The 13362-nt window shown below is 43.5% G+C and overlaps 1 protein-coding gene across 1 annotated transcript in view; it reads right to left on the reverse strand.

Annotated features, from left to right (window-relative positions):
* Positions 1 to 13073, reverse strand: part of slc16a2 (solute carrier family 16 member 2) — a 32417-nt gene extending 19344 nt beyond the window's left edge. The window contains exon 1 of the mRNA XM_023842874.2: positions 11580 to 13073. Within this exon, the coding sequence (XP_023698642.2) occupies positions 11580 to 12072 (493 nt within the window). The 5' untranslated portion in view covers positions 12073 to 13073. The remainder of the gene's footprint in view (positions 1 to 11579) is intronic.
* Between the last annotated feature and the right edge of the window lie 289 nt (positions 13074 to 13362).

Raw genomic sequence — 13362 nt, forward strand, 5'->3', positions numbered from 1 at the left:
GCCGCTGTATGAAATGGAATTCTCCCGGGGATCAATAAAGTTAATCTCATCCTAAAAAAAATTAGATATTGAAATAATTCTTCTGTATATATTCTATACAATAGCGGAATAAGGGATTTTACACAGTTTTACCCAATACGATATCAGCTGTGTTCACTATCAATTAACACAAATCATGTTATTCAGGACTTGGTTTAAAAATAGGATCCTGAAGACTGCAAACCTGCATGCATCAAACATTGCCATCTAATATGAACAAATACTACAAAATACTGAATCAAATCTTTATAAAATGCCAAGCGCGACACTAAAAGTGTAAAATGATAGCCGATGGACTCCAGTGGAGCCTGAGGTACTTCGTGAGGACGCAGAACTTCCCAGAACCAGAAGTCCTTAGAACTGGTTCTCCTCTTGCTGTTAATGGTGCTTTTCTAAAGTCACCAGGAAACCAGCCGTACCCGACCGGCATCCAGGCCGACGGAGCCCATCTAACGAAAGTGTGACTAAGCTGGGCTGGTTGCATCAGCGCCAACTGATTGGTCGAAATGCACAGAGACAAGACAGAACCGGTGATCTGCATCGATATACATGTATCAGTAGTACTGTACATCATAAGAACATAAGAACTATACAAACGAGAGGAGGCCATTCGGCCCATCGAGCTCGCTTGGGGAGAACTTAACTAATAGCTCAGAGTTGTTAAAATCTTATCTAGCTCTGATTTAAAGGAACCCAAGGATTCAGCTTGCACTACGTTATCAGGAAGACTATTCCATACTCTGACTACACGCTGTGTAAAGAAGTGCTTCCTTAAATCCAGTTTGAAATGTTCTCCCGCTAATTTCCACCTATGGCCACGAGTTCTTGTATTTGAACTAATGCTGAAGTAACTATTCGGTTGAACAGCATCCAAACCTGTTAGAATCTTATAGACCTGGATCATGTCCCCCCTCAGTCTCCTTTGCTTGAGGCTGAACAGATTTAGCTCAATTAACCTTTCCTCGTAGGACATTCCTCTAAGACCAGGAATCATTCTTGTGGCCCTACGCTGCACCTTTTCTAAGGCCGCTATGTCCTTTTTAAGATATGGTGACCAAACCTGTACACAATATTCTAGGTATCACAACGTACTGATATATTCCCAATAACTCAGAACTTAAACTTTCAACAACCTACTTAAAAAGTACTATAGAACAGCTGAACAGAGTGGATTCGTAATGTAATTTTACGCAGCTCATGCTAATTCCGCTGCAATTCGCACAGACGTGCTAGCAGAAACTAGCACACAGTAAATCACAGTGTAGACCGTGTGGACAGCAATAAGCATCTCTTTGGTTTTACATCACTGTCGCTCTCCAAACCCGGCAACGCCTTTACTGAGCCAACCCTTCTGCAGTGGAAAACTGAAGCGATCTGGAACTGCGCTGTAACAAGTGTCTCTTTGCGATACAGCTTGGGTACGATCTGGTTCCTGCATGCCAGTGGAAAACTGCCATAAGTTGACATCCATTTGCTCCCTATTCACACCCCCACAGAGAAGGAAGTCGAGATGCATTTCACTGGATAATCACAACATTCGTATCTGGCTGCATTATAACTGGCCCATGCTGAATTAACATCTCCTTTGAAGTGTATAACCAGATACCCCCCAGAAAAACATCCCACACTGTGGGGCTATTCTGTAGCGTCCTGTTCTGGGCTTTGGTGAGGAAAAAATGGTTTTTTTTTTTTTTTTTTGGAATATGTGTGTGGGTGCTGCAGGAACTTTGTTGTTCTGGGACATAAACATGGAATGCATCGTTTCCTGGAGATCACCGACAGACAGGAACTGATATTACAGGATTCAGGAACATTTACACAAGGATTCCTGGTGTTTCGTGGATCATTGTGTGCTTTTCAGTTCCGGGACTGCATAGTACAAAGAATATTTTGTCACCATTCATAAAGTATGTTTTTTTCTGGGTTTATTTATTTGTCTGTCATACTGATTACCTTGTACCCTCCAAAAAACAAAAAAAAATGGTTTTTAACAGTCTTTCCGTTATCAAGGGATTAAATCCATCAAGTGACACTCATGAAATTAACGTAAAATACTTAAAGATCAATGACCCTACTTTTGTGGCTGACTGCTCAGAGCAAAAGTGTAGAAGACAACAGTAGAATGAAGACCAGCCTGAACTTCTTTGTCCGCAGTCCCAGCTGCCCAACGTCGGCCGGCCTGTCATGCTTATCCTCCGTCATACTCTTCTGAGTCAGGGACACGGCAGAGCGAGTGTCACTAATCTTTGCACTTTTAAAGCAGAGGCCGAAGTTTCATTCAATTTCCAATTCACATAACTGCAAACACATGTGCAGAATGGGTTGGTGTAAGAGGGAACGGGAGCAGCAGAGAGCAGGGTGAATTTTAAGCGACTTCCTTACAGGAGTTCTTCCGCAAGCTGTTCAAACTGCCAAACCTGAATGCCTTTTCAAAGACGTAACGCAGCGAGCGAGAGAGTATTACCAGGGTTAACCACGCGGTACCCCTGACCCTGTGAAAGCCTTGGCATTTTCTCTCTTAAGTGAAACATTTCAATACACCCGTGAGCATTGAGTCCATTGTTCTGCCTCTTCGTGTGGAGAGTCAAAGCAGTAGCCTCCCTTATACACAAGAGGCACAGAGGAAAGCAAATTCAAAGCGTTGGTGTGCCAACACAGGCGAGCCGAACATGGCGGGTCAGCTAAGGGGTTTTGAGTACAGCGATTCAGAAGCGGCCGACAAAGGATTTGTTATTTGTTTTTAAATGAGGAAACTTGGCCTCTGAAAATGAAGGGTTCACTCTGCCGGTGAATATTTACACACCGTAAAGAATCGAACTTAGTGAATCCACTGTGACCCTGACATCTGGCAGAACATAATCTACACGGTACCATACTCAACAAGGACAAGATACCAAATGGTGCAGCTGCCAATGTCCCACTGACACATTCCACACATTTAATATGGTTTTTGCATGACTTTTTGCACAGACATGGAGAAAACTTTACATGCACGGGTAGGCGACGTCAGTGACTTAATGACACCACCAGAGACAGTCTTCATTGCGAACATCTCTAAGAATTATCCCGGGAAAATCTCCTGATGTGACAATTCTGTTTCATTGCCTCCTGCACCATGCCCCACCCACATCTACAAAAAAAGGGACTCACCTTAGTCTCAACCAGTTAGGATGAACCCACCATCAAAAAGGCTGCCAGACTGTGACGAAAACCTGCTGACTACACTCCAGAAAAGGCCTTTTGGATAAAGGTCAGAATACCACAATCTGGACCAAGATGGGTCACCTCCCTCTCTGGGTCTCATGAGCCCCAGTTCAGATTTACATGCTAAACTTATTTTTCCACAATTCTAGAGGTTTATAGCTGCGATCAGGTCCTGTTTGTTATGCGAAACCCAGATCAAATACCAACATTACTTTGAGATATCATGACTTTCTGAGTTTGAGCCATGATCGATAGGGACCATCAGCAATCAGATTTCACTTTAGGGTAGCAGGCTATAGCGATCAGCTCTACAGCGCCTCTATGAGCTGCGAATCCTGCGAGCCTAGCTCCAACATCTACATTAATTTGGAGATTTAATATCCCTACATAGCAAGTGTTCCTCACAGGCACCAATGGAGAAGACACAGGACTTTGAGATACACAGGGCTTCTGGAAGCCAAGGTGGAGCAAGAAGATGCACAGATGGTTGGTGACCTCACTCTGCCAGGATTCCACCAGCCACTTTTGTGACACTTTTCATGCCAAAGGTTAGTTTAAAAAAAAAAAAAAAAAAAAAACCCTCCAAAACAAAACATTTCATAACCAGTGAACCTGAAAAAGATCTGCTATGGCTTCCTGCTGTGATTCAGTGAAATCTCTTTGCTTGTATACTGTGGCACGATGCCAGTTACCTACAAGCTAAGCAAAGTGGCTGCAAGCCTATGGCTAATATCCGAGTGTAATAACTAAATCAGAGCAAAATGTGAGAGATCTCACATGAAATGCCGGGACTTTCAGGATATACGGCTGTTGACACAAAGCCGGCTTTTTGCACGGTTAGCAGTCCCTCAGTGATGCGCCATCGCCTTCCAAGTAAAACCAAACAAACTCAGGCACCCAGGTGTGACTTGGCAGACTGTGCTCTCCAAAATTTACCTTCCTTTTCTCTCTCATTTACGCTTCTAGTCAGACCCAAGCACAATGAATCCTGCCTTGTCTGGAACGGCACGACAAAGCAGGAAGACGCGCAGCTGCTATACAAGTGGAGTGACCCATCTCTGAAGAGACTGTATGGAAAACCAGCACGGCTGAAGGACAGACGGAAACGCAGAGGAACGGAGAACAGTGTGGATGGGGGGGGGGGGGGATGGGGGGAATCATGAGTGCATGCATCACACCCCATAAAGAGAAATAACCACATCTGTGGATTAAGCATACATGTTGTTGTGCGAGATAATTTAAACTTTAAATTCCCCACAACATGTACTTATGATTAAAACTCATCTTTTAGTGCGAAAATAGGCCTTGTTTGAAGCAAAATTCTTTAATATCAATATTATGATATTAATATTTTTGAATAAGTACTGCAATTCAGATGCTTCCATTTGTTCAACATGTTTAATGATAAAACTAAGCTTTAAGTTCTACCATTTGAGGCTAATAGTTTCAAGGGTATTTTATTTATACATCAACCATAATATTGGTGTAAGTGGTTTGCAAAATGAATGTCCTCTGTGTCCTATTGACCAAAAGCACAAACAATCAGCGTCTAGGAAGTATGGAGCGCTGATGCTCTGGAGGCTGAAGAGCTCTGCCAAACACCAAGGATCCGATTCTGGTGCAGAGGTTGATCAGGTCACTAAAACATTAACCAGTGTGTCTGAAAGCTGTTTGCCTTCCCTCATATAACCCCCTCTGTCGGCGACGTTTCGGCCCCCGGTGTATGAATAAACCCGGAGGCCTGGGGAAATCGGTGTTCCGGACGGCCCTCTCACACACATGCATCTTGGGTAATCACACTTTGTCCAGACAAACCGTCAACAAACAGTCACAGTCAGTGCACAAGTGCAACAGGTTCAACAGAAGAACCCCCACCCCCCCCAAAAAAAAAGATAATTTGTTCACATCTGCCAGGGTTGGCAAGGGGCAGTGGGAGGGGTGAAGAGATCGGGGGGAAGAACAGGCTTTGTTTCATTAAATCCAAGAGGAATTAAGCATTCCTCGCAGAATTAGGCTGAATTAATGCAGAACTCACATGGAGCGCCCCAACTAAAACGCTTCAGCTCCCCCGACTGTCCCCCACTAATTCCTGTCATGGTTTTTCCATCTATATTACTATAAACCTAGTAAACTGAACACTGTCTTTTAAATGTAGGTATATAATACAGTGCATGCTTCAGTGCTTCCATTGACAAAAGGTCCATTCATGTATAAAATGAATCCATTCAACTCATTAGCAAGATGAGCATCTCAGTCCTCTAACTTATGTTACTTTGCCCAACCCCGCTAGTATGTAAATACTGTAGTGTGGGTTCTGTGCTCAATAAACAAAGCTTTCAGACCACTAAGAATGGAGAAAGTTAGGGCACAGAGACAGGTTAATGTTACACAAGATGGTGAATATCAAGTTTGACCCAAATCGCAAGGAACCTCAAGACAGAGACTGATATTGCATGAAACTTGAGCAATAACCTTTTGCGTCGGTTTATTCACATCATTTACATCATGTTACAAAATCATTTCCCTAGCATTCAGAAGAGTGTTTAAAATGGCTTAAGCACCTGTCACATAATATTATAGCCACTTAAGACTACACACACAATCCTACCATATAAAGTTTCCATCAGCAATTACTATTAACTTTGAGGGTGTATTGAAGGAGACATTCAAAAACTGGCACGAAAGCAAATAGTGATTTTAATTCACATATATGCATGGCTATAAAATAGACTACCACACACACACACACACACACACACACACACACACACACACACACACACACACACACACACACACACACACACACACACACACACACACACTACAACTTGCAGAACAGCAAACCCCGTTTCAGCAGCATGAGACCATGAAAATGATGCATAAATAACTATTATTAAAACAGTATTTTTAAAATATCAGTAGATATTTAGATCTGTATTTGAGGGAGCAATAAATCATTTACTGTAATTTAATATTAAGCTGTTTTTAAAAGCATATATATTTTTTTTTCTTTCTTCAAAACCACAAATGCATGTCTTGCAATATCATTAAACTACACGCAATGACATACTGAACTAAACCTGCGGGCTGTTTAGTTCATCAGAGCGAGACCAACTTCCTTTCTGACGTTAATGACTGGCAGTTAGACAGCATGCACAGCTGGGACAAAAGCTGCAGCTGAGGACGGGTTTTCCCACAAAACCGGGGTCCGGCAGGGGAGAAGAAACGGCATCTCATTTTCAAGTGAACAGATCCTCAATCACCCGGACAAAACTACAAAGAAATTAAATCACTCTGAAATACAGAAAAGAAAAAAAAAGAAAGTTAAACGGAGTAGAAAGCTTCAGCAAAACACGTTAACAAAAAAATGATCTGGGCAGATGAGTAGCGGTGGGCAACCATGTCAGAACAGATTATGGGAGGCACTGGAAAATTCCCAAATCAAAGCCACGGACCTTATTAGAGCACCAGGGAGAAACTCATTAAGTGGCATTAGGCCCGGCCGGCTTCAGAGAGGAGAAGGCCTCACAGGACAGCCTTACAGCCGCAGGCCGGCCCGAGTGATGGATTCACTGTGACAGACTCTGACGCCGAGGACGCCCGGCCCCCAAAAGCCAAAGATTAGACAGCCACGGGAAGCCATCGCATGCTACAGTGTCACAAGGACTCCGCTCACGGCATCTGCTGGCGTGACCACCGACCACGCACACGCAGGACGAGACAGCTATCAAACTACATGTGCTGGAATCATCCCTCAATTCTGAAACATGGAGGGTTTGAGTGGATACAAAAAAAAAAAAGAAGAACAAAAATGTGCAAAAAAAAAAAAAAAAAGATCCTGGTCTTTTTAGATCTAATACTGCAACAAGCGAGGGTGACTACAAGAGCAGAAATCGCACAACACCTTTCGTTGGTGACACGAGTCAAATTTCTGTGATGTCATAATCACCACCACTGACCTGGGTCTCAGACACACCCAACAGGTATCTTAAGACTCAGCACAGCAAACACATGGCTATTACAGAGGCTACCAGGCAAAAAACACAGGATTAATAAATAAGGCCTTAGGTCAGTATATTTAACCAGCGCCTCCTTCTGACCTTTGACCTCTATGGTCCCCCCCCCCCTTTACACTTTCCCAAGCACACCACCATCCTATACATTTAGGAGTATTACAAATGGCAAAAACAGGAGTCAGTATAAAATAAAAACACAGAAATTAAACACATATTTTGTTATACATACACCCTACACTCTTACTCCTCATAAGGACTAAATACTGGAGTATTTTTCTCTCAGCATGTTTTATTTTACTAGTAAATTTGTAGATTTGATAGAGAAATTATATCCTTCGCCATTAACAAAAGTACTCCTGCGATCTGCCAATACCAGGTTTTACCAAAGTAAAATGCAAATACATCATATTCAAATAAGAACATAAGATGGTTGACTTTCATTCTGCCCAGATGTCTGACCTTTCATCAATCCGTCCATTTCATCAATCCTGTTACAGGATTCTGCATGCATATCAACCTTTGAATCTTAAACAAAGAAGCAGCAGAAAACAGAGTAAAAGTGGGCAGTGGTGGTTTAATGGTTAGGGACGCGCACTTGGAATTGAAAGATTGCTGGTTTGAATCCCTGCCCAGCAAGGCACCACTGAGGTCCCCTGAGCAAGGTACCGCCCCCAAGCACTGCTCCCCGGGCGCTGAATTAGCTGCCCCCTGCTATGTCACGACGTCATATATGGGTTAAATGCAGATGACACATTTAGTTGTTGTGCACTGTGATGTGTCAACACTGATCACTAAAATGTATTAGGTACACATCAGTACATGGTGTATCATATATTTGTCAATTTGAGAAGCAGCAGTCCTCAATTCACAACACCAAATGCACTGAATTACCTGCCATTACAGACCTTAAAAACAGGAAGTGGTCTTAACCAAGGTCTGACGCCTTTCTATGCACAGCTGGAAAAGGGAATGTATTAAATGCCAGTAGCCCAGTGTTAAGATAACTCACAGATGCATTTCAGAATTGAATGCACTAAAAATGGGATGCTTTAAAGGGCAGGGACATGGAGGCTAAAGCGATTGTCTGGTAATCTGAACGTAACTGCTTAATGTTACAGGAAGGGTCCTATTGCTTAACCCCTGAATGAGGTACCCATCTTCAACCAATCAGAGGAGACATGCCAGATTGCACGGCTGGGATATCCTTTCAAATAAACTTCCACATAAACAAAAAAGGAAAACCTTTAAACGGACTGCTTCAACTGCTAAGGAAAATCTCAATCTTCAAACCATTAAATAAAGCATTAGGTGGATAATTTCTCTGTGATACTTTAAATGAAAGACTTACTTAAGGCAAACTCCAGAGAAGAATCGAACTGATCGACGAGGGTTAGAAATGAAACAGGACGAGCCATTTTTGAAACCAAACACTATAAAAAGCCTGGCTGGATTTTAAGGCCTTATGTAATATGATGCCATAACGTTTCACCATCAAAGAGTAAGAGACTTGTGTCCTATTTAATGGAATCAGTAGGCATCTGATATATTAAACCTAAAGGGAAAAATATTTACACAAGCAAAAATATCTTTAGAATGTCATCACTCACTGTGGACAACAGACCATCTTGACCAGGCTGAGTGTTTGCAAGTCCTGGACAGTGTATTGCTAGTATCAGGCAGTGAACTATTCAAGCAGGGCTGTTCAATAAAGTACAGGGTATCCCTGTTCCTTGTGGGTCTCAGCATTTAAAGACGTGTGCTGGGTCAGCATGAAGGCTGTTAAACAGTGTCCTTATTCCCCCTCCTTCCACTGAAAACGGGAAAAAAAAAAGAAAAAAAAAATCAGATAACTTTATGCTACCAGCTTATTCCAAAACGCACAGAATTAGCATCTTGAAAGACCTTCACAAAAAAAACAAAAAAAAAAAAACAACTTTAGCAGGTGATACCGTGCATGTATAAAATGCAGGACAATTATTATTATCCATCTGTCCGGAGCCTATCGGGAAGGCAGGGAACGACCCAGGTTGGACACACACACACACCTATGGGCAATTTTTAACGCCAATTAGCCACAGCATATCTTTGACCTGGCGGGGCCAGAACCAGAGAACCCAAAGTAAACCCACAACAACCTGGGAAGAACATGCAAACACCACACATGGAACCCAGGTCCCAGAGGTGCGAGGCAACAGTGCTAACCACTGCACCACCGTGCCGCCCCAACTACCTTAAAAAATCATTGCACATAACAAATCAGCAGACAACCAGTTTCATGCACAACCTAATTGTGCCTTAATTCAGAAAAAGATCATTTTCTTCACATGTAAAAGCGTTTCTCTCACTCCAGCACCTCCACCAGCTGAGCTACATGTTGTGTGGTGGGTAAACTCTCATAATCCCCTTACAGAGATTAACATTCTCTACACAAGGCCAAAACGCAACCTTGCATTAAAATTACAAACAAAAAAAAAAACACCACCTACTGCTAAAGAAACTAAATCTCCCTTATGATATCATAGTTTTGTTTTTGACGTCCCAATTATCAGAGAAGTTTGGCAAGAACCAATAAAGCATACACGACAACAGAAGCGCGAATGCATTTTCAGAGATTAACCTCCAAGAGTGTGGTTACGGGGATAAACACGGTAAATAACACACATCTTTGGTTCCTTTGATGACCCACTGAAAAACCACTGAACAGACGCTTTAAAGGAATCGAAAATGATGAGCAAGCATAACTGTTTTAAGGTGTGCGCCGTTCAGCTTAAGTTAGCAGGTAACTCATAAAAAAAACAAGCTCTAGATGATGAAGAATGACTGGTTCTCACTCCCTTGGCCTTTCAATCATTTACACACAGACGGCGGGGAGCGACAACCCAGCCACTTAAACAAGATGGCTAATGAGCCTCTATGCCGATTTCTGTCACCTGCACCAGGATTCTTCAATACAGGGGACAAAACGAAAAATCCAACAGGCTGGATATAAATGACTTATTTGGGTTAAAAGCAGAATCCTCCATCCAATATAATACCACGGAACGGAGTGACAGCCAGTGTTTACAACGACTGCACATGGTGGCAGAATCTCCTCACCAGGCATTTGTTGTCCTGATTTTATTGAGGAATGAAAAGTCTGTAAGTGACAAATTAACACCAGAGATGGTGTCTTGAGCTTCTGTGGCCTGTACTACGAAGCGGGGTTACTGGCTTATCGGGGTAACTTGTCGGATTTAAAGTACCACGCTTTAAATGGACTTCATATTCGTTCACCTACATTTCGCCCAGACTACCTTAATTCGTAGTACAGGCCACTGGTCAGAGCCCAGTGCAGTGCAGAATTAGTTACACAAAGAATGATAGGAAGATAATAGCCATAACTACATTATGCAGCATAAATGCAATCAAGTGCAGATTTTAGACAGAATAAGTTCCCTCAAAGTTCACTACCAGTGAATGGGTGATATTCAGAAGGCAGATGACAGGGAACTGGCTGCTATGCAACTTTAAACCCTGCAATGTCAGTCTTTACCTTGTATTCGAAAAACAAAGCGGGCATTGTTAGTCTCAGCACGGCAGTTCATTACAGCGGTGGCAGCATCAACAGAAAACTGCCACGGACGATATCGCCATGACAGCAGGAAAGAAATAAAAACGTAAACTAGTTAACTAACGCAATAAAAACTCATATGATGCAAACTCATGCTTGCGGCAGGTGTCTTTGGGTGTATAATACAATATTGGGTCAGTTTGTGTCCCCATACAAGTTCTCAGCATTAAACGCATCATTACTAGGAAACAGTAACAGAGGGGTGCAGCTGGAATGATCAAACAATTAATTCTGTCATGAAGGCTTTATATATATTTTTCATATAAGTATGAAAAACAGAAGCAGTGGGTCTGAGAGTAGAGAGAGGAAAATACGTAACCGCGGCAACAACGGAGGAGGAGAACATGGTTAGACATTCAGGGAATCATTTATATGTAACGGGGGCCCTATAATACACTAAGACGCTCATGAGATGAACTGATAGAAAGAAATTAATCATTGTGTAATACAATATGCATTATATCTAATCAGTACGTTGTTTATCTGGAATTTGGGTCTAATGTCTTCTTATTCCCTTTATCAACACAAATATTACAATATTGGAGTTTTATTGAATGCATTGGACACACGGAGGCACACTAATGAGCATATTGAGCGGCACTTCCATGCGCGCGGCGTGAAGGATCAGGCCGGTATCGCGCGGGTCCTCATCACGCGCAGCCTGTCACATCGCCGCCGGCAGCATCAACAGGTGTCACCGCACTCACCCACTCTGAACTGGGAGGCGTCGTCACTCGTACTTCCGTGGTCCTTCGCCAGCATCATGTGCAGGATACCGAAGGAGTTCTGGATCCCGAAGATCGAGCCGTTGCACCAGGTGGCCGCGAAGACCACAAGCCAGCCGAAGCCACCCTCGGGCGGAGCGAACCCGCGTCCGGCTCCGGCGTCCCCGGGCTCTGCTTCGTGGGTCCCGGAGTTTGAACACGCCGGAGTTCCGTCCACGCATCCCGCCTCGATTAGGTGCACGGTGTGGTCTTTACTTTTACCCGTCTCCCCCTTACTATCATCTGGCTTCCCCGACATACTGGCGGGCTCCTGTGCGGTCGGGTCCAATTCGGCGGCGGCCGATTGATCCCCCGCCCCAGGCGGTCTCTCGCACCTACGCGGCTCCGCTTGACCATTGGACTCCGCGTCCCCGCGTCCGAGCGCGTCTGCGCCGCCGTCCGCAGCCGGCGCAGCGCTGCTGCTTTCGGTGCGCATCCTTCGCGTATTTCAACCTCAAATTCTGATACTGTCTACATAGGCTAAATTATACTACAGTCTTTAACACGCTCGTGAAAAAAAATAAAAAATAAAACGATATGCGAGCTAATCATAAAAGAGCAAATTTAGCTAGATTCCGGAAATATCTCTGAAATTAATATCTTTAAATCTTCGAACTACAACACTTTAGCTAGCGCCACACCGATGCATAAAAACGCGGTTAAAGATCCCAACTTGCAATAGTTTTAGCATATTTTGTAGAGAGCGCCGTGAACTTGTCTTATTTCCTTTTCCACCGAGAGGCACCTTTGCCTCCGATTGCGTGCGAGGGATTCCTCGCCAAAAAAAAGAGAAGTATTTCACTTTTAATTTCACATGAGTCAGAGATCAACGGGATTATACTGACAAACCACCCCTACCCCGATTTCCCGGGCTCTCGGCTCTGTTGCAAAATCGGTCGACATCTCGCAAACTGCAAACGGATGACTGCTGGCCCCTCCTTTCCCTGGTTTTTAATATTTATACCCACTACCGAGCCTCCATGCACTCGCCGTGTGTCCGTCGGTGCATCGCCCAGCACCTACTGAGAATCAACAGCCTCCATTGAGCGCGTTAACCCCGCCTTTCACCCAGCCTCATCTCCAATGGCCGGTTCCCCTAGACTGATTTATACCGGAGCCGTGCGGGATCACCGAAAGCTCAGCTCGGCCCATGCTCCCTCCTCGGTCACCTTATTATTTCTGATCCCCGTGCATGGCGCTAGAAACATCACAAGCCCATACGAATCTATTATTTAAGTTCACCTGCTAATGCAGCTAGTTCTGCGATGTCTTTTAACCTTTAGGTTTAACTCCCAGCAACGCTAATATTAATAATACGAAAACGCAAAATCTGTAATTATGAGGGTTTGACGAAACGCGTTACGATTTTTTCGTTAAGTGTCAGTGTCGTTTCGTATAATGGAGGTACACTTCATGTACGCGTCGAGCTATGGTTGCTGCTTTAACTCCGCCCCGGCATGGAGTACAATTTACGGCTCTCAACACAGGGGGGTGCCGCTTTACAGTGTGCATGTATTGTATGTACTGAGTATATGTATGTATGCGTGCATAACAACGTATCAGTAAAGTACTCTTTTCGGCGTACGAAGGAAGTAACACTGCATTCAAAATATGCATTCGTACTGAAAGGTATTTCAGAAAATATTGCATGCTACCTGAATGTTTTCATCTAGTTCTAGACAAATAATAAACTATCGTTTAATTCTCTAAACAGTACGGCGCCCCT

Source organism: Paramormyrops kingsleyae, chromosome 10 (assembly GCF_048594095.1).
Source record: "Paramormyrops kingsleyae isolate MSU_618 chromosome 10, PKINGS_0.4, whole genome shotgun sequence".
NCBI classification, from domain to species: domain Eukaryota; kingdom Metazoa; phylum Chordata; class Actinopteri; order Osteoglossiformes; family Mormyridae; genus Paramormyrops; species Paramormyrops kingsleyae.